The sequence below is a fragment of the Hemitrygon akajei genome, chromosome 4 (assembly GCF_048418815.1).
Source record: "Hemitrygon akajei chromosome 4, sHemAka1.3, whole genome shotgun sequence".
Classification (NCBI taxonomy): Eukaryota; Metazoa; Chordata; class Chondrichthyes; order Myliobatiformes; family Dasyatidae; genus Hemitrygon; species Hemitrygon akajei.
The window spans coordinates 55,517,924-55,541,873 of NC_133127.1; the positions used below are offsets into that span (position 1 = coordinate 55,517,924).

The 23,950-nt window shown below is 43.3% G+C and overlaps 1 protein-coding gene across 3 annotated transcripts in view; it reads right to left on the minus strand.

The window, feature by feature from the left end:
- Window positions 1-23,950, minus strand: part of LOC140726363 (limbin-like) — a 212,798-nt gene that overhangs the window by 98,972 nt on the left and 89,876 nt on the right. For all 3 annotated transcript variants that reach the window (XM_073042642.1, XM_073042641.1, XM_073042643.1), the window contains one exon: window positions 22,224-22,399. In XM_073042642.1, the coding sequence (XP_072898743.1) occupies window positions 22,224-22,399 (176 nt within the window). The remainder of the gene's footprint in view (window positions 1-22,223; window positions 22,400-23,950) is intronic.

Sequence of the window (23,950 nt, forward strand, 5' to 3'; positions counted from 1 at the left end):
AGAGAAATACAAGGGATCAGAAAGTTTAACGAGCTGACAATAGAAGGCCATATGGGGTCATTTCATTTTCCTGAAGTCTGTAGTGCAACCAAAAAGCTTCTGTTCTCTTGCAAGCTCCTACAGAATCCAAAGGAAAGTACTGCAAACAAGAAACCAGTCCACTCCTAGACCGAACAGGATGCAAGCAGCTATGTGCAAGTTGTCCACATTATCTATGAAAGGGAAACAAGTTAGCTTTGACACACAGAAGCCTGCATTGTCTTGGCCTTCATCTCTGAAGTCAGTATACACAGAAACAGAAAACCATTGGCTTGAAGTTACTGTACGTCTAAAGCTGATGTTCTAAACTAGACTATTTCCAGACCATTATCTTGAAAAAAATTACCAGGGTTTATTATTTGGAGTGCTTACAATGTGTATTGTATCACTTTGCTGAATCCTGTGTGAAAAATATTTAATTTAAAAGCAATTATGGTGTAAATCATACAATGGAATGTTTATAGAAGAATACAGCATGAAGCAGTTTTCATACATCAAGATTACAAGGTTCGATATAACAGTCACTAATGATATATTCAGGGGTGATGATTGAATTATTGCTTTTGACTAGTTTGGCACATACTGCAGTAGTACTAAAATAACAATGAGCTCACTTGGTAGCAGTGGACCTGAAGAGGAAAGAGAGCATGCAGTTCACATTACCGGTCAAAGCACAGGGCTGAGCTGTGCATTATTTAGTTCAGCCAAAGTCCCTGACTAAGGAGGGGAAAGGCCACATTAGCAATTGAGTGGAGTTCACAGTAAGCAGAAAATGCATCAAAAAGAAATTAATACACAACTCTGTAATTTGTGAGTATTGTTGTCAGCAATTTTACTGAATGCCCGCTGTGCTTTGACTTCAAAAAGCTGATGAGGATGTGCCTTGTGCCTTGTACCACGAAGCTAAATGAAATCAAGAAGTGGGTCATTTACTGTAAAATACCCAACTTTTGACCAGGGCTGCACTATGTACACAATATGGGAATACAACCTCACTTTACTTCTTTGCTATACAATCATTACCTCATACAAAGTGTGTTGGCGCGTGTCCTAGTGGACAAGGCATCAGACTTGTAACCTGAAAGTCACTGGTTCGAGCCTCAGCTGAGGCAACGTGTTTGTGTCCTTGACACTTAACAACACTGTGGTGAACTACATATACCTGTCTGGACTGCTCCTGTGGCTCCTCCCACAGACCCCTGTATAAAGGCGATTGAGGCCTGAGCCCGGCCTCATTCTCCAGGATGTAGTGTTGTTCATTCTTCCAGTCAATAAAAGCCGATATCTCGCTTCTTACGTCTAGAGTGAGTTATTGATGGTGCATCAAACACATTGCTCTGTGACGACACCAGTGCCAAGCTGCATGGGTCCTAGTGCCCTTCCCTTGGACAACATCGTGGCGTGGAGAGGGGAAGGCCTGCAGCTTGGGCAACTGCCGGTCTCCCATACAACCCTGCCCAGGCCTGTGCCCTGGAAACTCCAGGCACAGATCCATGGTCTCTCGAGACCGACGGATGCCACACACACAAAGTAATCAGTTTACAGTCTTTATTAAGCTTTAACTGGCATTCTTCTAAACTGGTAACTTACTGTTTTTGAATATGGTTTATTGATTAAGCGCTGTCTGTTCTACCTACCGAGTTCTCTGTGATCCTGACTGCAGTTTGCATACTGCCAAAGGCAGATGTTAAGCAAGCACTAGTATTGAGAACTGTGAATAGCAAATAAGAAGCAGCCTACCCCACACCTTTCAAATCACTACCAGGGACTTCAATCAAGATTACTTGAAGAAATCTCCGCCCAGTTATCATCAACATGTCACCTGCAGCCCCAGGGGTCTCAACACACCTGACCACTGTTAAACTACTGTCAGGAATGCCCACTGTTGAATACCTAGACTACATTTCAGGAAATTCAATCATCTGTCTGTTTTCCTCCTAACTGCATACAGGTACATGTAAAAAAGCAAGACTCCAGAGGTAAGGTAACAAAGAGGGAATCAGGGGAGGCAGATGACAGCTACAGGATTACTTCAAGTTGGTGAACTGGGCCATGTTCAATGTCATCAGAAGATCTCAACAAGTACACTAGGGGTGTCACGGACTTTGTAAAGTCAGTCGTGGATGGGTGTCTTCCTCAATCCGCTGAGGGCCCCATCAGTGGCATTCAAGTCTGGCAAAAAGAGGTCCAGGTACCACCTCCAGAAAGCCATCTCACGTGCAAAGTGGCAATTCCAGACCAAAGTTGAATCACTAAAGGATGTTCGACGGCTGTAGCAGGGCTTGAATCCTACAAAACCAGGACAAGAAGTTTTCGCTACCAGGTGAGCTCAATGCCTTTTATGATTGCTTTGACCATCAAAACATCTGAGATCATCCTTCAAGAGGGTGAACCCATGAAAAGCATCTGGTTACCTGGGTGAGTAATGAAAACCTGTACTAATCAACTGGCTGGAATGTTCACTGATATCTTTACCCTCACACTTCGGCAGTCATCTGCTTCAAGCAGGTTTCAATTATAATGGTGCCCAAGAAGAACAGGGAATCCTGTCTATCATCCAGTAGCACTTACCTTCAGCTCTGAGAGGTTTATAATGAAACAAATGAACTCCTGCCTGTGGAGCAACCTGAATCTGCTCTAATTTGACTATCATCACAACAGGTCAAAAACAAGTGCCATTTCATTGGCTCTTCACTAAACACTGGAACATCTGGAGAATGAACATGCATACATCATGATGTTGGCTGTTAACTCCAGCTCTTCATTCAACATTATCATCCCCTCAAAACTAATTAATAACCTCAATGATCTAAGTCTCAATACCTCCTTGAGCAACTAGAGCCTTGATTTCCTCATTTGCAGATCCCAATCATTTCAGATTGGCAACAACATCTCCTCCTTAGAACATCTATTTCATTAGGAGTTTGCAAAGATTCAGCATGATATCTAAAGCTTCGACTAACTTCTATGGATGCGTGGTGGAGAGTATATTGACTGGCTGCATCACAGCCTGGTATGGGACACAAATACCTACAAAAGATTACAGGATACAGCCTAGTCCATCATGAGGAAAGCCCTTCCCACCAGTGAGCACATCTACATGGAGCGCTACCACAGGAAAGCAGCATCCATTATCAGGGACCCCTAGCACCCAGGTCATGTTTTCTTCTCACTAATGCCATCAGGAAGAAGGTACAAGAGCCTCAGGACTCACACCACCAGGTTCAGGAACTGTTAGAGATAGAGATAGATAGATAGATAGATAGATACTTTATTCATCCCCATGGGGAAATTCAACTTTTTTTCCAATGTCCCATACACTTGTTGTAGCAAAACTAATTACATACAATACTTAACTCAGTAAAAAAATATGATATGCATCTAAATCACTATCTCAAAAAGCATTAATAATAGCTTTTAAAAAGTTCTTAAGTCCTGGCGGTTTAATTGTAAAGCCTAATGGCATTGGGGAGTATTGACCTCTTCATCCTGTCTGAGGAGCATTGCATCGATAGTAACCTGTCGCTGAAACTGCTTCTCTGTCTCTGGATGGTGCTATGTAGAGGATGTTCAGAGTTTTCCATAATTGACCGTAGTCTACTCAGCGCCCTTCGCTCAGCTACCGATGTTAAACTCTCCAGTACTTTGCCCACGACAGAGCCCGCCTTCCTTACCAGCTTATTAAGACGTGAGGCGTCCCTCTTCTTAATGCTTCCTCCCCAACACGCCACCACAAAGAAGAGGGCGCTCTCCACAACTGACCTATAGAACATCTTCAGCATCTCACTACAGACATTGAATGACGCCAACCTTCTAAGGAAGTACAGTCGACTCTGTGCCTTCCTGCACAAGGCATCTGTGTTGGCAGTCCAGTCTAGCTTCTCGTCTAACTGTACTCCCAGATACTTGTAGGTCTTAACCTGCTCCACACATTCTCCATTAATGATCACTGGCTCCGTATGAGGCCTAGATCTCCTAAAGTCCACCACCATCTCCTTGGTCTTGGTGATATTGAGACGCAGGTAGTTTGAGTTGCACCATATCACAAAGTCCTGTATCAGTTTCCTATACTCTTCCTCCTGTCCATTCCTAACACACCCCACTATGGCCGTGTCATCAGCGAACTTCTGCACATGGCAGGACTCTGAGTTATATTGGAAGTCTGATGTGTACAGGGTGAACAGGACCGGAGAGAGCACGGTCCCCTGCGGCGCTCCTGTGCTGCTGACCACCGTGTCAGACCTACAGTCTCCCAACCGCACATACTGAGGTCTATCTGTCAAGTAGTCCACTATCCAATCCACCATGTGAGAGTCTACTCCCATCTCCGTTAGTTTGTGCCTTAAGATCTTGGGCTGGATGGTGTTAAAGGCACTAGAGAAGTCCAGGAATGTAATCCTCACAGCACCACTGACCCCATCTAGGTGAGAGAGGGATTTGTGCAGCAAATACGTGATAGCATCCTCCACTCCCACCTTCTCCTTATACGCAAACTGAAGAGGATCCCGGGCGTGCCTGGTTTGTGGCCTCAGATTCTGTATTATCAGCCGCTCCATGGTCTTCATCACGTGCGACGTCAAGGCAACAGGTCTGAAGTCATTCAACTCCTTTGGTTGTGGTTTCTTCGGTACCGGGACAATACAGGATGTTTTCCACTGTCTGGGTACCCTTCTCTGCTCCAGGCTCATGTTGAAGATGCGCTGTAGTGGTTCTCCCAGCTCAGTCGCACAGGCCCTCAGTAATCGTGGGGAAACTCCATCCTGTCCCGCCGCCTTGCTGGTACAGATCTTCCTCAGTTGACCTTCCACCTGTGCAGCCGTAATCCTGGGCGTGGGCAAGGTCTCCTGTGAGTGGCTATTTTCCTGTGAGGGAAGTAAGCCTGGTGTGGAGTTCTGCGGTGAGGATTAGATTGTGCTGTCGAACCTATTGAAGAAGTTGTTCAGCTGGTTCGCTTTCTCCACATCTCCACTTATGTTTGTCCCCCGCTTTGCACCGCATCCGGTGATGATCTTCATCCCATCCCACACCTCCTTCATGCTTTTTTTCTGCAGCTTTTGTTCTAGCTTCCTCCTATACTGCTCCTTTGCCCCCCTTATCTGTACTCTGAGTTCCTTCTGAACTCTTTTAAGCTCCAACCGATCACCATCTTTAAAGGCCCTCTTCTTCTGGTTTAGGAGGCCTTTGATGTGACTAGTGATCCAGGGCTTATTATTGGGATAGCAGCGAACAGTTCTAACAGGGACAACGGCATCCACACAAAAGTTAATATAGTCCGTTGTGCATTCAGTGATCTCCTCAACGCCCCCACAGAGCCCCCCTTGCAGTACATCCCAGTTAGTAGTACCGAAGCAGTCTCTCAGGGCCTGTTCAGCTTCAGGAGTCCACTTTCTAAAAGAGCGTGTGGTAGTGGGATGCCTCATCACAATTGATTTATATCTGGGCTGTAACAAAACCAGGTTGTGATCAGCTTTCCCCAATGAAGGCAGTGGGGATGCACTATATGCCTCCTCTACGTTTGCATACAGTAGGTCAATAGTCCTATTACCCCTGGTGTAGCAATCCACGTACTGGGAGAAAGCAGGTAGTGTCTTGTCCAAAGTCACATGGTTGACTTTACCCCTTTACCCCTTTACCATCAGGCTCTTGAACCAGAGGGAGAACTTCACTCACCTTCACTTATTCCATCACTGAACTCTTCCCATAACTTATGGACTCCCTTTCAAGGACTCTTCTTCTCATGTTCTCAATATATATTGTTTATTTATTTAATTTATTTATCTTTGCATTTGCACTGTTTGTTATCTTTTGCACACTGGTTAGTGTGGTCTTACATTGACTCTATTATGGTTATTTTATTTATTAAGTATACCCATGAGAAAATGAGTCGGAGGTTGTATATGGTGACCTATATGTACTTTGATAAAAAAACTTACTTTAACTTTGCAGTTTCTTATTGATTTTATTATTTGTATTTATTGTGAATGCCCACATGAAAATGAATCTCAGGGTAGTATGTGTTGACATATACAGTATGTACTTAGATAATAAATTTATTTTGAACTTTGGTTTATGTTGGTGTTATGCCCTCGGCCCCCTCCTTTGTGAGAATCGCAAGAGCCCTAGTCAAGGGGGGGGTCAACTGACCCAAGAGAGAAAGAGACATGCTGAATAGACACAGGAAATGGGAGAGAGAGAGAGACGTGCGGAAGACCACGTTCTCCCAAGAAGCAGAATAAAGGCGACATTGACTATTGTCTCATGGAGACCACGTGAAAAGCCCTCGGGCAAAGTGGGCTGGTTGAGAGAGAGATCGCATTACCTGCAACCTGATTGACACCTGCGATCCCGTGAAGAAGTATAAAGGAGGGTCTGAGGGGGGGACAACCCTCAGACGCACCAAGGAGACACCAAGGAAGCACGATACCGATTCCCGTGGGAGCGGGAAGCCATTTTGAAGGAAGCCACGTGCGTTAGATTCCAACTTTTGAATCTGTGGCTAGAACCAACGAAAGACTGCTTTTAACTAACAACGGGGAAGCCTGCTCCCCTGATTCCAAGGATTTGCTCTGCAAAGACAACGGGCAAGTGTTTATCCTTTCTAAATCATCTCTCTCTCTCTACAACGTGAAAACCCCAGCGGTTCCCAAAAGGGAAAAGCCTGCAAACTTCTGAGTGACTCTTTATATTTCAATTGGACTCAGTATTACCCCCTAGACAACTATAGAGCTTATTTCTGATTGATTATTATTACACCGGTGTTTTAGATTGAGTTTTGACGATGTATATGATCTGAATGTTTTGTATTAACCATACGTTTGTGCCCTTTTTGAATAAAACGTTTGAAAATAGTAGCATCCGACTCAGCTGATCCCGCTATCTTTGCTGGTAAGTTACCTGGTTACGGGGTTACGTAACAAGTGGGGTTCTCGTCCCGGATTTGAAACCAAACGGGAGGGTCAGTGAATCGGGCTGTAAGTCCAAACTTAAATCTGGTTACGCAGGTAGCCAGACGGGAAACCAGCAAAGATGGATGTAGATGAATTTATGAGAAACCCGACGGTAGAGGCGCTAGGGAAGGCTACAAAATCAGACTTGGTAAATTTGGCGCAGGCGTTAGACCTCACAGCGGTGAAGCCAGCAATGAAAAAGCAGGAAGTGCGAAGGGTCATACAACAGCATTACGTGGGGAAGAAGGTGTTTGCAGCTGAGGATTTGGAAAATATTCCCGAAAAGAGATTAGCGAGTGGGACAGATCAGGTAGAGTTGGAGAAAGCAAGGTTGGACCATGAGCTTAAAGTAAAGCAGCTAGAAGCAGCTGAAAAGGCTGCGGAACGAGCTGAAAAGGCTGCGGAAAGAGAACATGTGTTCAGACTAAGGGAATTAGAGATGAAATGGGGTCATGAGCTCCAGCTAAAGCAGCTAGAAGTAAATGCAGAAGCAGAAGAGAAAGAGAAACAAAGGAGCCATGAATTGGAGCTGGACAAGCGAAGAGCTCAAGGGGGAGAGAGAGGGGAGGGGGACGATTTAGCCAGAGGTAGGATTTGGGCAGCCAGGATGCCGACCCACCGACCGGCGAGTACGGTCTCCCCGCCCCTAGAGTCCCAAAGCTATCGCGCATGCGCGGTCACTCACAGCCTGTCGAGAAAAGCAGCTGAGAACCAAAGCAGTTTAAATCGGGCCAGTAGTGAATTGGCCAAGACGTTTTTACTGACCCTATACCACGAGGGTTCCGAGGGTGGTAAAACAGAAGGTAGTAAAGTGAAAGGGGGTAAGGGCGAGGAGATAGCCCCCCCCTTAGTGAAGAGAAAGGTCCTAGAGGTAGGAAATAAAGATGAGAAATGGATAAAGCTGTTAAAACGTCCAGAGTTGGACGTGGTTGATCTGTCTGGTTTGGCAGAATTGTTTGGAGAAGTTGAGAGTTCTAAAGGTGTTTTCGATGGTCCCGAGAGTGAAATGAGGGCAGTCTTAGAGAGGAAGGGTATCCTTGCTGTGGAGAAGTCAGCTGAAATGGCCGAGGAGGTTGTTTCAGCTCACAGGGTTGCGCCTTCCCCAACGGGGGGCTGCCTAGAGAGTAGCTGGAAGGATCGGGGGACGTTAGAATTTGAAAAAGGTACGGGTGTTGAAAGCCTGGAAGAGGCCAATGTCCCGTTTGAGTGTGTCCAAGATGGGGATGCACATGATGCTGAACCTAGTCACGGAGCTCAGGAAAATGTGGAGGTATTTGACTCAGCTGGACGAGACGGCCGTCCTTTTGGAGCAGATAGACTCGGTTCGGGGAAAAAAGGGTTAACCTTGGGAAGTAAGAGTTCCCAGGTGTTTGTGCTCGAAGGTGGGTTACAAGTTGGTGAGGTGAATATTATTATTGAAGGAAAAGGGAAATGTGTAGTTCCCAAATTGAATGAAGAAAATTTAAAGGCTGTACTGATATCAGAAGCAGCAACCAGGCTACAGAGACAATGGCTTGGTACCACAAAGCCTGTGAATCAATTACAGGTTGAGTTGGAAGGTAAAGGGGCCCCACACGCTATTGTTATTCCAGAGTGTGGTGTGAAAAGGCAGAATTTGAAATGCTGTTTGAACAAAGAGTTTAAACTGAAAACTAATAGCCTGAAGGGTCCTGAAGAGGAAACTAACAAATTGCATAAAATTAAAGAATTGGGTGGAAATTCGGAAGATGGTCTAAGTTTGGAACACATTGTTGATAAAATAACTCCTATGAAAGGAGCGGGCGAAAGCCTATTTCGCCAGGGTGCCCAAGATCACCACGAGGGAATTAACCGGAAAAGAGGCGAGGGTTAATGGGGACACCATTTTTAAATAGCAGAAGCCGGTTTTAAGGGATTTTGACAAAAGATGTGAATAATAAAGACAACACCCATGGAAGCTTGACTGTTAAGTTTGAAAGTAACATAAAAATTAGTATTTTGCATGAACTTTTGTAGTACACACGTAAGCTAAGATCACAACTCGTTAGTTATGTTACTGAAGAAAATAAAAAAATAAGGTGGTTATTGAGCTGAAGTTTGATGCTACCAGACTTTACTGTGGCACGTGAGGTTAAGGTATTAAAGAAAGGGGCACTGTACTTGTTACCTGTTTAGATACTGACTTGAATGTATAACGGTAGTACTCTGTGAAGAGAAAAGCTTGTGTAGTACGTAGATTAAAAAAAAGTCCTGTACCAACCTGTTTTTAACCGCTGGTTAAAAACCTGCTATGGGGGGAGGTGTTATGCCCTCGGCCCCCTCCTTTGTGAGAATCGCAAGAGCCCTAGTCAAGGGGGGGTCAACTGACCCAAGAGAGAAAGAGACGTGCTGAATAGACACAGGAAAATGGGGGAGAGAGAGAGAGACGTGCGGAAGACCACGTTCTCCCAAGAAGCAGAATAAAGGCGACCTTGACTATTGTCTCATGGAGACCACGTGAAAAGCCCTCGGGCAAAGTGGGCTGGTTGAGAGAGAGATCGCATTACCTGCAACCTGACTGACACCTGCGATCCCGTGAAGAAGTATAAAGGAGGGTCTGAGGGGGGGAAACCCTCAGACGCACCAAGGAGACACCAAGGAAGCATGATACCGATTCCCGTGGGAGCGGGAAGCCATTTTGAAGGAAGCCACGTGCGTTAGATTCCAAATTTTGAATCTGTGGCTAGAACCAACGAAAGACTGCTTTTAACTAACAACGGGGAAGCCTGCTCCCCTGATTCCAAGGATTTGCTCTGCAAAGACAACTGGCAAGTGTTTAACCTTTCTAAATCATCTCTCTCTCTCTACAACGTGAAAACCCCAGCGGTTCCCAAAAGGGAAAAGCCTGCAAACTTCTGAGTGACTCTTTATATTTCAATTGGACTCAGTATTATCCCTAGACAACTATAGAGCTTATTTCTGATTGATTATTATTACACCGGTGTTTTGGATTGAGTTTTGACGATGTATATGATCTGAATGTTTTGTATTAACCATACGTTTGTGCCCTTTTTGAATAAAACGTTTGAAAATAGTAGCATCCGACTCAGCTGATCCCGCTATCTTTGCTGGTAAGTTACCTGGTTACGGGGTTACGTAACATTGGTTAAAAACTTCTCACAACTGCACACTTTTTTCACACATACAATCTTAATTGTTTAGTGTAATATCAGAAAATATTATTTGTTCATGTTGATATTTCATCAAAATAATCTTTAAATTACTTTTCCTGAAATTCATTATCAGAAACAAAAATTGTTTACTGGAAATTATTTCCAATATCAAAGGACAGCAATCTCTTTAAAGAAAATGACAGTTACTTTCTAGAGATTGTTTTGCTTGGTGATTTAGTTCAATAACTGTAAGCAATTATCATGCTGCTAAACCCATAATGGAAAATGCAACAGGGCAGCAATTTCACTAAGCATATTTTTAATATTAAACGCTATCTTCCCTTAAGCAATACATATATAGCAAAAGTAGCACTCTAACTTCCTCTTTTGATGTTTAAATTGTTATTTAAATTTGCATCTATATTCCAGAATATTATTTTGTTCATCATTTACAAATTAAAATTACACCTTCTAAAAGGATTTTATGACATTGCTAATTACATGAATTATAGAATTATAGTTATCAGAAGGGGCTAATGGTGAAATGTTTTCAGATGATGTCACTTTGTCAAAGCTTGAATGCCTATTAATTCCTAAAACATAATTGCCCCCATTATAATAGAACTTAGTTTCCTGTGTTAGGTGTATTATCTATGCAGGGTGCTTTGCCAGAGGATCACAACAGATAGCAGGAGTATTAAAAAGGTCACAGAATCCCCAAAGAAGATTGGAAATGCTGCCCTTTAGGATTCAGAAAAATAACAAGAATGGAAGAGAAAACAAAGAGTATTTCGATTTATGTAGATCATGACAAACACCCCTGCTAGCTCAACCATGGAGCCACCATCCACAACGTAGTCAATGCAAACCTGAGCCCTATGCCCTGCCACAGAAAACAGAAAGCACTAGAAACACTCAGCAGGTTAGACATGTGTGAAGAGATTCATCATCAGAACCGGGAAAGAGAAAAAAACAAATTAGATACATTACAAAGGGGGGAGGGATATGCTGGAAAGTACATCTCAATTGATGAGGGCTTGGATGAAATGTTCACGTGTGGATGAAGCTGCCTGGGTAGCCAGTTGATAATTACAGACAAAACAAAGAAAGATGTAAAAGCTGTGAAATATAGCATTGCAGGAATTGCTGAAAGCAGAATAAGCTATAACAGAGAAAATGAATACTGATGAATAAGCAGCACACACAAAATGCTGGAGGAACTCAGCAGGCCAGGCAGCATCTATGGGAAAGAATCAACATTTTAGGCTGAGACCCTTCATCAGGACTGATGAATAAGCTACAGCAGCACCAGGCACATCTGATGCAAGAAGTGCCTTATCTTAATTTGCTGGACTTGATACATGTTTCAAAGACATGCCCTAATGGAAAACAGAAGAATGCTGTTCAGGTTTAAGTTTGGTCTCATTAAAACAGGGGTGGAGACCACAAACCAATGTATCAAAGTGAGTATAGGACAGAGAATGAAAGCATAGGTAACTGGAAGCCCAGCGGACTCCTACCAACTGAACTCAGGAGTTTTGCAAAGCCTTCACCCAATCGGTGCTTGGTTCCTCCGATGCAGAAGAGGCTCAGTCGTGAATACCAAATCCTAGTTGTGTCTGGCAGCGGAAACTCTAGGTATCAAAAGTTGGAAAGGATGATCCTCTGAGTTGGTGGGTTGGAATATGAGGATAAGCGGAAATGTAATCTTACTTTGTCTGCAAAATGTGAGTAGCGGGTGTCAGGAGAAGTGGTGCAGGAACTACATGTATTGAAATCAGAAACTGGGTCATGCTATGTTTTGAGGGAAAATCTTGGTCCAGGAAGAAGGAAGGTACCTCTGTGAAAAGGATCATTGACAAAACGGGTACAACAGAGACTAAGGAACTGGCGGAATAGAACGCATTTAGAAAGCAGAATGTAATGAAGTACAGTCAAGGGAACTGTGGGAATCTATGGACATAATGGATGTTTACTACTAACGTATACTCTGAGATGGATCCAGAAAAGGAAGCACAGAGGCAAATTTCAAAAGGGCAAAGAATGTAGGACAGAAGATGCTGAATTTAAATGTGCATAGCATTCGCAATAAGGTGGATGAACTCATGGCACAATTAGAGACTGGTCTGCATGACATTGTGGGCATCACTGAGTCATGACTGAAAGAAAGCCATAGTTGGATGCTTAACGTCAAAGGATATACTTCGTATTGAAAGGACAGACAGGAAGGCATAGGCGGTGGTGTGACTGTTTGTAAGAGACAGAATAACATCTTTAGAAAGAGGTGACATAGGGCCAGAGAATGTTGAATCTTTGTGGGTGCAACTAAGAAATTGCAAGGGCTGGTGTTGGATGGCATGAGAGGGAATATGTTGAATGCCTACGAGATGGCTTTTTAGAGCAGCTTGTGCTTGAGCCCTCTCGGGGAAAGGATATCTTAGATTGAGTGTTGTGTGATAACCCAGATCTTATTAGGGAGCTTAACGTTAAGGAACCTTTAAGAGAATGTGATCATAATATGATTGAATTCATAGTGCAATATGAGAGGGAAAGGCATAGCTCACGTTTATCTGTATCGCAAATGGAATAAGGTGAATTGCAGAGGCATGAGAGAGGAGTTTGCCCAGGTGAATTATAGGACAATGGCAGAGCAGAGGTGGCTGAAGTTTCTGAGAATAGATCACAAGGTGCAGGATAGATATGTCCCACAGAGGAAGTAGTTCTCAAATGCAGGGGTGGCGACCGTGACTGACAAAGGAAGCTAAGGACTGCATAAAAGCCAAGGAAAGGGAACATAAGGTAGCAAAAGTGAGTGGAAGTTGGATGATTGGGGAGCTTTTAAAATCCACCAAAAGGCAACTAAAAAAGCTAAAAGGGAAAAGATGAAAAATGAGGGCGACTGGTCAATAATATAAAGCAGGATACCAAAAGTTTCCTCAGTTATATAAAAGAGTAAAAGGGAGGTGAGAGTTGATATTGGACCACTGGAAAATGATGCTGGTGAGGTAGTAATGGAGGACAAAGAAATGGCGGATGAACTTAATGCAACACATAGAAACTGCTGGAGGAACTCAGCAGGCCAGGCAGCATCTATGGAAAAAAGTACAGTCAACTTTTTGGGCCGAAACCCTCCGACAGGACCTTTTTTCCATAGATACTGCCTGGGCTGCAGAGTTCCTCCAGCATTTTTGTGTGTTGCTTGGATTTCCAGCATCTGCAGATTTTCTCTTGTTTGTGAGATGAACTTAATGGGTACTTTGCATCTTTCTTCACTGTGGAAGACACAAGCAATGTACCAGAGGTCTGTGAGTGCCAGGGAGCAGGAGTGAGTGCCATTGCTATTACAAAAGGAAAAAGTGCTAGGCAAACTCAAAGGTCTTAAGGTGGATAATTCACCTGGGCCAGATGGACTACATCCCAGAGTACTAAGAGAGGTTGCTGAAGAGATAATGGATGCATTGGTCATAATCTTTCAAGAATCACTTAATTATGGCATAGTCCCGGAGTACTGGGAGGTTGCAAATGTCACTCCACTCATTAAGAAGGAAGGAAGGCAAAAGAAAGGAAATTATAGGCCAAACACGAGCCAGTTAGCCTAACCTCAGTGGTTGGGAAAGTGTTGGAGTCTATTATTACAGATGAAGTTGAGGTACTTGGAGACTAATGATAAAATAAGTCAAGGTTGGCATAGTTTCTGTCATGGGAAATCTTGCCTGACAAATCTGTTAGAGTTCTTCGAAGAAGAAACAAGCAAGGTGGACAAAGGAGAGGCAGTGAATGTCATTTACTTAGATTTTCAGAAGGCATTTGACAAGGTGCCACACATGAGGCTGCTTAACAAGATGAAATCCTATGGTGTTACATAAAAGATACTGGCATGGATAGAGGAATGGCTGACAGACAGGAGGCAGTGAGTGGGAATAAAAGGGGCCTCTTCTGTTTACTGCCAGTGACTAGTGGTGTTCCTTAAGGGTCGGTATTGGGATCACTGCTTTTCACATTGTTTGTCAGTGACTTAGATAACGGAATTGATGGCTTTGTGGCAAAGTTTGCAGATGATACGATGATAGGTGGAGGGGTAGATAGTGCTGAGGAAGCAAAGCAATTGCAGCAAGACAGCCAAATTGGAAGAACGGACAAAAAATGTGGCAGATGGAAAAGAGTTTTGGGAAATGTATGATAATGCACTTTGGTAAAAGGAAGAATAGTGCGGATTATTATCTAAATGGGGAGAAGGTTCAAACATCAGAGGTGCAGGGAGGCTTAGGAGTCCTTGTGCAAGACTCCCAGAAGGTTAATTTACATGTTGAGTGTGTGGTAAAGCAGGCAAATACAACATTGGTATTTATTTCAAGGGAAATTGAATATAAAAGCAAGAAGATAATGCTGAGCCTTTATAAGACACTAGTCAGGCCGCACGTAGAGTATTGTCAACAGTTTTGGGCTCCAAATCTCAAATGTTATTGGAGAGTCCAAAGGAAGTTCACAAGGATTATTCTGGGAATGAGGGGGTTAACATATGAGGAGCATTTGGCAGCTTTAGGCTTGTACTCACTGGAATTTAGAAGAATGGGGTGGGGCAGGGTTTCTCATTAAAACATACCCAATGCTGAAAGGACTAGATAGGGTGGATGTGAAGAGGATGTTTCTTACAGTGGGGGTATCCAGAAATAGAGAGCACAGCCTCATAATTGAGGGGCGACCCTTTAGAACAGAGGTAAGGAGGAATGTTTTTAGCCAATGAGCAGTAAATCTGTGGAATGTTCTGCCACAGACCATGGTGGAGGCCAATTCTGTGAATATATTTAAGGCAGAAGTTGATTGTTTCCTGATTGGCCAGGGCATCAAAAGATATGGTGAAAAGGCAAGTGTACGGGTTTGAGTGGGATCTGGGATCAGCCATGATGGAATGGCAAAGCAGACTCGATGGGCTGAATGGCCTAATTCTGCTCCTATGTCTTTTGAAGAATGGGAGATGGTGATCTTCAGGCCTCTGAGAAGGTGCTGCCACACGAGGCTGATAAGCAAGGTAAGAGCTTATGGTATTACAAAACAGATGCTAGCGTGGACATAAGATCAGTCAACTGGAAAGAAAGCAAAGAGTGTGAATAAATGGGGCCTTTTCTGGCTGGCTGCCAGTGAAGAGTGGTGTTCTGCAGGGCTTAGTGCAAAACTTTTCACATTAAGTTGATGACTTGGATGACAGAATTGAAGGCTTTCTGGCCAACTTCGTAATAATACGAAGATAGGTGGAGGGGCAGATAGTGTTGAGGAAGCAGGGAGTCTGCAGGACAGAGACAGAAAAAGAGATTGGGAAAAGAAGTGGCAAACAGAATAGAGTGAAAGCACAAAGTATGATCATGAACTTTAGTAGGAAGTATTAAGGCATATACTTTTAGAGGGGGAGCAAATTCAGAAATCAGGTGCAAAGACACTTGGGTGTCCTTATTCAGGATTCCCTCAAGGTTAACTTACAGGTTGAATCGGTAATAAGGAAGGCAAATGCAAAGCTAGCTGTCACTTCCAGAAGACTTGAATATAAAAGCAAGGATGTATTGCTGAAGCTTTATAAGACATTGGTCAGACTGTACTTAAGAGTATTAAACACAAAGTACACTGCAGATGCTATGGTCAAATCAAGACGTACAAAAATGCTGGATGAACTCAGCAGGTCAGGCAACATCCGTTGAAAGAAACAGTCAAAGTTTCGGGTCGAAACCCTTCGTCAGGACTAAAGGAGGATGAGGCAGGGGACCTATAAAGAAGGTGGGGAGAGGGTGGAAAACCAATCAGAGGAAAGATCAAGGGGTGGGGGAGGGGAAGCAGGGAGGGGATAGGCAGGAGAGGTGAAGAAGGAATCTAAGGGGAAAGCACTATGGGTAGTAGAAGAAGGCAGAGTCATGAGAGGTGATAGGCAGCTAGAAGAGGAGACAGAGTAGAGGTTGGATGGGGAAGGGAGAGAGAGGGAATTACCGGAAGTTGGAGAATTTGATGTTCATACCAAGGGGCTGGAGACTACCCAGACAGTATATGAGATGTTGTTCCTCCAACCGAAGTTTGGCCTCATCATGGCAGTAGAGGAGGCCATGTATGGACATATCCGAATGGGAATATGCCAAATGCAAAAATTCTATTCCCTATTCCCAGTTCCCCCGTCTCCGCCGCTCCAAGGATGAGGCTTTCCGTTCCAGGACATCCCAAGTGTCCTCTTTCTTTAAGAATCGTGGTTTCCCTTCTGCCGTCATCAATGATGCCCTCACCCGCATCTCCTCCATTTCCCGCACTTCAGCCCTCACCCCATCCTCCCGTCACCACAACAGGGGCCGTGTCCCGCTTGTCCTCACCTACCACCCCATCAGCCTCCGGATCCAGCATATTATCCTCCGCAACTTCTGCCACCTTCAACAGGACCCCAGCACTAAGGACATCTCTCCCTCTCTACCCCCTCCACTTTTCGCAGGGATCATTCCCTCCGCGACTCCCTGGTCCACACGTCCTTCCCCACAGATCTCCCACCTGGCACTTATCCCTGCAAGCGTAAGTGCTACACCTGTCCCTACGCCTCATCTCTTACCACCATTCAGGGCCCCAAACAGTCCTTCCAGGTGAGGCAACACTTCACTTGTGTGTCTGTTGGGGTTATCTATTGCATCCGGTGCTCCCGGTGTGGCCTCCTCTACATCAGCGAGACCAGACGCAGATTGGGGGACTGCTTCGTCGAGCACCTACACTCCGTCCGCCACAACGGACAGGATCTCCCGGTTGCCGCTCACTTCAACTCCCCCTCTCATTCCCATTCGGATATGTCCATACATGGCCTCCTCTACTGCCACGATGAGGCCAAACTTCGGTTGGAAGATCAACTTCTCCTATACCGTCTGGGTAGTCTCCAGCCCCTTGGCATGAACATCGAATTCTCTAACTTCCGGTAATTCCCTCTCTCTCCCTTCCCTATTCAACCTCTACTCTGTCTCCTCTTCTAGCTGCCTATCACCTCTCATGACTTTGTTTTCTACTACTACCCATAGTGCTTTCCCCTTAGATTCCTTCTTTACCTCTCCTGCCTATTACCTCCCTGCTTCCCCTCCCCCACCCCTTGATCTTTCCTCTGATTGGTTTTCCACCTTCTCCCCACCTTCTTTATAGGGCCCCTGCCCCCTCCTTCTTTAGTCCTGACGAAGGGTTTCGACCCGAAACATTGACTGCTTCTTTCAACAGATGCTGCCCGACCTGCTGAGTTCATCCAGCTTTTTTGTACGTCTTGACTTGGAGTATTGTGAGCAGGTTTCAGTCCTTTGTCTAAGAAAGGATGTACTAACATTGGAAAGGGTCCAGAGGAGATTTACAATAATGATTCCAGGAATTAAAGGGTTAACATAAGTGGAGCATTTGATGGATCTGGGCCTCTACTAGCCGGAGTTTAGAAAAATAGGCGGAAGGAATTTATCGAAAGTTGTAGTTAGAGAGGATATTTCCAATAGTGGGGCTGTCTAGGACCCGAGGACACAGCCTCAGAGTACAAGGTTGTCCCTTTGGAGGAGAGAGGAGGAGGAATTTCTTTAGCTAGAGGGTGGTGTATCTGTGGATGCAAGTCACTGGGTATATCTGATACAGAGGTTGATGGGTTATTTATTAAGAAGGGCGTCCAAGGTTAGGGGGAAAAGGCGGGAGAGTGAGGTTGAGAGGAAAGTAAATCAGCCATAATTGAATGGTGGAGAAGACGATGACCTGATTCTGCTCTTACACCTTATGGCATATATGTCAAAGGGATAAGATAACAAGAGAAGGTGAAAAATAGCAGTAGAAGTTATTTTTTTGGAATTCTAACTGCAAGAAGCAGCACTGATAAAGTCATTAACCTACTGAAAAAAGCCAAGAAAGATGGACTCAGTAGGACTGTTCCACAGATCCCACTTGTGTAGCTTGAGCTCCCGTGAGTTCCATTTGAATTGAAGAAAGTTAAGTGGAGTGAAGTCATCCAATGTGAGGACAAGTTCAGCCAGGTGCATTGGTGGAGGAGAACTATATTAGCCCCTCTTCAAGAAGGATGCAGAGGTCCCTCAGACCGCCCTGGTGTCCGATGGAGATATTCTTGGGCTTTACATTCTCTTTGTAGATTCCTTTACACTTCAAATCCAAGCTCCAATAGGAGTAGGAAAACTACAAAGTGAGATCTGCACACATGCTGATTATTATGTGTGTGGTGAAATGGAGCAAGAACTTTACATCAACGTTAATATGAAGATTGAACCTTGTCCCTATTGTCTCTCATCGAATGTACCCAATCTGAATTGTAAAATGAGTGCCCATGACTGTTAAGCAGCTGTTCAATGTAGAGTTGAGTCAGAGAATACAATATAATGATTTTTATCATAGCAGCATGATTTAATTTTAATGTGGGAGATAGGAGAAGATTGCCCAGAGGCATGAAGCAAGATCAAATCATAAAAAATTACAGCTAAGTACGAAGAGTGAAGTGGCAGAGAATGATAGGCATAATTATCTCCCTCTTTTCCAAAAATTCCATCACTTTAGGCAGTTTAACAAGAGTCCAGCACCAGATTATTTCCTCCTCAGTATGAAAAACAAAAAAGAATCTGCTTTAAAATTTACTTATCCTCCTCAACAACCTTGTCTAACCTAGAGCTAGAATGATGCATATCCCCTACAGCCTCAGTGAAGGATCCTCTGACGTTAATAGTGGATGGAGAGAATTAATTATATCACTGGCACTGAGGAGCATACAGACCACTGGGAATGTCACAGTCTTCCTTGCAAAGATCTTTTTGAGAAGAAATAGGTGGTTCAGTTGCACTATTTTTATGCACCACACAAGCAAGTTAATTTTAGAAAGTCGTTTGATTCTGCACCAATTTCTCCTGCTCGAACTTTACTTGTCCTGTTCCAGACTGAGGCACAAACGAGTTATCTGTCTCCAGATCCCAGACAGTACCATTCTGTAACAGCCTACAAGATAAATTAGCTTGTCAGAAGAAAGCTTATGTCCCTGTTCAGTGCTTCTCCCAAGAATCTAGCAACAATTAGAAGCTGGTTAAGGGATGATTGACCACAAATCGATGTTGCTACTGTGATGAGCAGAGTTGTCAGGGGAGCAGAGTTCTTGGGAAATTACTTCTTGGCTGCTTGCTACTTTTTTGTTCATAATCTAATCTAAGTTTACTCAACGCATTTCAAATTATTCTTGAAGCCAAGAATAAAACAGAAGCTAAGCCTCAGCTAAAAGGATTCTCAAACAATTTAATTTTAACTTTTGGATCTGGGGTTGAGAGGGTAAACAGCTTCAAGCTCCTTGGCATCCACATCACCGAGGACCTCACGTGGTCTGTACACACCAGCTGTGTGATGAAAAAGGCACAACAGCGCCTCTTTCACCTCAGACAATTGAGGACATTTGGTATGGGCCCCCAAATCCTATGAAATTTCTACAGGGGCACAATCGAGAGCATCCTGACTGGCTGCATCATTGCCCGGTATAGGAACTGAAACAGGATTTAATCTGCAATACCTTTAATCTGCAGTTGTGAACTTCCCATGATTCAGAACATTTACAAAGACAGGTGTGAAAAAAGGGCCCGTAGGATCACTGGGGACTCAAGTCACTCCATCCACAATCTACCCCAGCTGCTACCATCCAGGAAGCAGTACCACAGCATAAAAGCCAGGACCAACAGGCTCCGGGGCAGCTTCTTCCACCAGGCCATCAGACTGATTAACTCACGCTAATTTGAGTGTATTTCTATGTTACATTGACTGTTCTATTTATTATAAATTACTATGATTGCACATTTAGATGGAGACATTACATAAAGATTTTTACTCCTCATGTATGTGAAGGCTGTAAGAAATAAAGTCAATTCATTCATTCAATCCAAAACAAACTCAAATGGGATTAATGGACCAAGAGTCTGCTACATGTGTTCAGTACAAATAGTCATCGTAGACCATAAGACCTTCAACCCTATTCTACTGCCTCGCCCCCATAATCTTTGAAAACCTTATTAATCAAGAACCTATTAACCTCTGCTTTAAATATACCCAATGACTCGGCCTCCACAGCCGTCTGTGGCAATGAATTAAACAGATTCACCACCATCCAGCTGAAGAAATTCAGCCTCGTCTCTGTTCCACAGGGATATCCGTGATTCTGAGGCTGTGTCCTCTGGTCCTAGATTGCCCAACTATGAAACATCCTCTCCAGATTAACACTATTTAAGCCTTTTACGTGTGAGATGAACTCCATGGATAAAGTAGCAAGAACTGCACAACAACATCAGAAATGAGACTGCACCACATCCATACTGTTTCTCAACAAATATATCCAATCTAAATTGAAAACGCAACACCCATGACGATGTGGCTGTTCAATGCAGAGATGAGCCAGAAAATATGATTTAGTTGTCTTTACTGGTACACCACAAATTAATGTGCTCAAACATCCAGCAAAAACAACCATTCATGACTAAGGTTTAAAGTACATCTGCTCTGTTATCCACCCAAGTGAATTAACAAGAAGGCGACTCACAAAATTCCATTAAAGGATCTTAAAGACTGTCTTAGTTATCACAGCTTTGGAGACTGTTTAATAAACATGCCAAATCTTTTCTTCAGATTCTCAGAAAGGCAGCATCCATTACTAAGGACCTCTAGCACCCAGGGCATGCCCTTTTCTCACTGTTACCATCAGGTAGGAGGTCCAGAAGCCTGAAGGCACACACTCAGCGGTTCAGGAACAGCTTCTTCCCCTCTGTCATCCGATTCCTAACTGGACATTGAAGCTTTGGACACTAACTCACTTTTTTTTAAAATACAGTATTTCTGTTTTTGCATATTTTTAAAATCTATTCAATATACGTAATTGATTATTATTTTTTTCTCTCTCTGCTGGATTATGTATTGCATTGAACTGCTGCTGCTCAGTTAACAAATTTCACGTCACATGCCGGTGATAATAAGCCTATTTCTGATTCTATTCCTGCAGATTGATTACTTTTTCAAAATGTCGCTGAAGCAGATGATCTATCTAACTAACATTGCTGCTTAATTTTTCAGAAGGCTTTTTAAAAAATATGCAATGAGATTTTCCATGGGATCTCTATTTATGGGAGGATACAAGAGATTTCAACAAGACCAACACTTTTTTTTCTCATATCCAACACCTACAGGTTCATCTAGCAGCAGTAGGGCCAGCCTGTGTGCCAATCAACAACAATTGCCCTCCGAAGCCTCTGACATCTTTCATCGGAAGAAAGAACTCTGCTGGCACATAGGAATACCTTCTCCCCTAAGTCACATAGGACAAAGGCAGTGAAATATGTTACCATCACTAGATTTAAATCCGAGAATTTCCTGTCCTTCACCTCAGACAAGAAAGGTGGGCAATAAGGGCTGACCTTGCCTGTAATGCATATTCCACAGACTATTTCTTTTAACAAACGTTAATAAAACAGATTATCCACATCAATATCACCCTGTGCTTGAGATACTTAATTATCCATAAAGTGTATTGGAACATGCTGAAATGACAGAGGATGGATGCATGTAATTTCATTCCTCTAAATCAGCAGTTTTTTTTCTCAGAGATTATTCACTTAATGCTTGCCATCTCCTACAAAGATTCTGACATTCACCGAACTGAGAGGCTAATAGGATAGAATTTTGGTTGCTCTGGGTGGCCGTTGCTTAGCTCTGTTCCTAAATGTGCACGTTCCAGAACTAATCTTTTAATTACAGATTTCCCGCAGAGTATATTGTATACAGCCAGAATTAATGCACTATCACGATTTTACCCCTCCATCCAACAAAAGCAAAAGCAAAATGCTACACATGTTGGAAATCTGAAATGAATATGGATAATTCTCGAAATATTCAACAGGTCAGCTAGCACCCGTGGAGAGAGATAACAGGGTTAACATCTCAAGTCAATGTCATTTCATCTAAAACATTTAAACGTGCCCTCTGCATGGTTCTGGAGTGAACAAATTCATTCAAATAGAGCCTGCTGCGCTGAAATCTGGAAAATAGATAGGATGAATCCCTAATGGACAGTGCTCTTATAAATTTATAGTCAGTGACTACAATGTCTTACTTTTTCACCAGTCTGATGAAGTCAGCAACGTGCAGAGCAGCTGTGTTCAGCAGGTACCTTCTGTTGTCAACACTGCGTTGTATTCTTTTCACTAGATCTCTCTTAATAGCTAGACTCTCTTCAAGCAGTCTTCTCTGGAATGCCAACTGTTGGTCCATCAGCATCTCCAGCTGAAACTTAAAAAGTGCACAAGGTTCACCACCAACACAAACTCAGCAGGTCAGGCAGCATCTATCAGGTCTCCTCTCAGTCTCCAAAACAACCCAGGCTCTTAATAATAATAACATCTTTATTAATCCTGAGTGAGAGAAATTCTTTCATTACAGCAGCAAGATTTAAAAATCACACTTAGCAGTGTGCAGACTTAACTAATAATAACACACAGAACATTAATGTATGCAATAATGTACCAATGTGCAATACTGTGCAATAATAATGTACAAAATAATAAAGCAGAGACTATTGTACTATGATGTGTGTTCACCCATTGCACATAGATGAACTGTTGTATCTGCTTATTGTATTTCTTAGGAAAGATTTTCTGTAACGATGCTTATGACAGCAGAGCTGAATGAGCCTGTTTGAAAAGGTGTTCTGCTGCTTGTTCAGTTGGTCATGGAGAGGATGTGCCAGATTGTCCATAATGGCTAACAGTTTGTTTAGTGACCTCCTCTCCACCACTAACTCAAGAGTCCAGGTTGTAGCCAAGGATGGATCCAGCCTTTTTGATGAGTTTATTTAGTCTTTTTGTATCACCAGCACCGATGCTGCTCCCCCAACATAAAGCAACAAAGAAGACTGCACTCACTGCAACAGACTGGTAAAAGAGCTCCAACATCCTTTTGCACCCATTGAAGGATCTCAGCTTCCTTAGAAAATGGAGTCTGCTCATCCCCTTGTTGTAAACAACCTTGGTGTTTATTATTCATTGAGTTACAGTGTGGACTAGGACCTTCCAACCCTTTGAGCCAGGCTACCCAGCACCCCTGTTATAACCCTAGCCTAAAGCCAGGACAATTTACAATGACCATTAACCTACTAACCAGTACATCTTTGGACTGTAGGTAGAAACTGGAGCAGTCGGAGAAAAGCCAATGCACTCAGACTCCTTACAGAATTTAACTCCAAACTCTGGCACCCCAATTTGTAATAGTGCCGCGCTAACCACAATGCTACCGTCGATAGGTCTGAGCAATAAAGACAGACAGGTTCTCGTGATAGCTCAGATCTTCTAATCCAGTAAATATCCTGATAAACAACCTAAAAAGCCTTTCCAAAGCTTCTACGTTTTTCCTGTAATGGTCGGCCAGAAATACACACAATACTCCAAGTGTGGCCTAACCAAAGTCTCACATATCTGCAAGTATTATCATCCCATGCTGTGGAAAAAATACTGGAGCAGAAAGGCATGCCATGAAGGGAAGTGCCTGAAGAAATTTTAGGAACAATGTTTAACAATCTGGAACTGATTTTTCTAGCATTTTACTTAGGGAGCAATCATTTTTCAGTGCAAACCATGAAAACAGCCTTACTTTAATGCTTAGGTCTTTCTGTACAGGACAATTTATGCTCATATTAAATCAGCTATAATACAACCAGATTTGCAACCTCAAAAACATTTATGCCATTGAGATAAAAACAGAGGGTGCTGGAAATAATAAATTGTAGGTTTTCGCAAATAAAATGACCTGAGGCATTTTATGTTTAAGAAAAACCGTAACAACTAT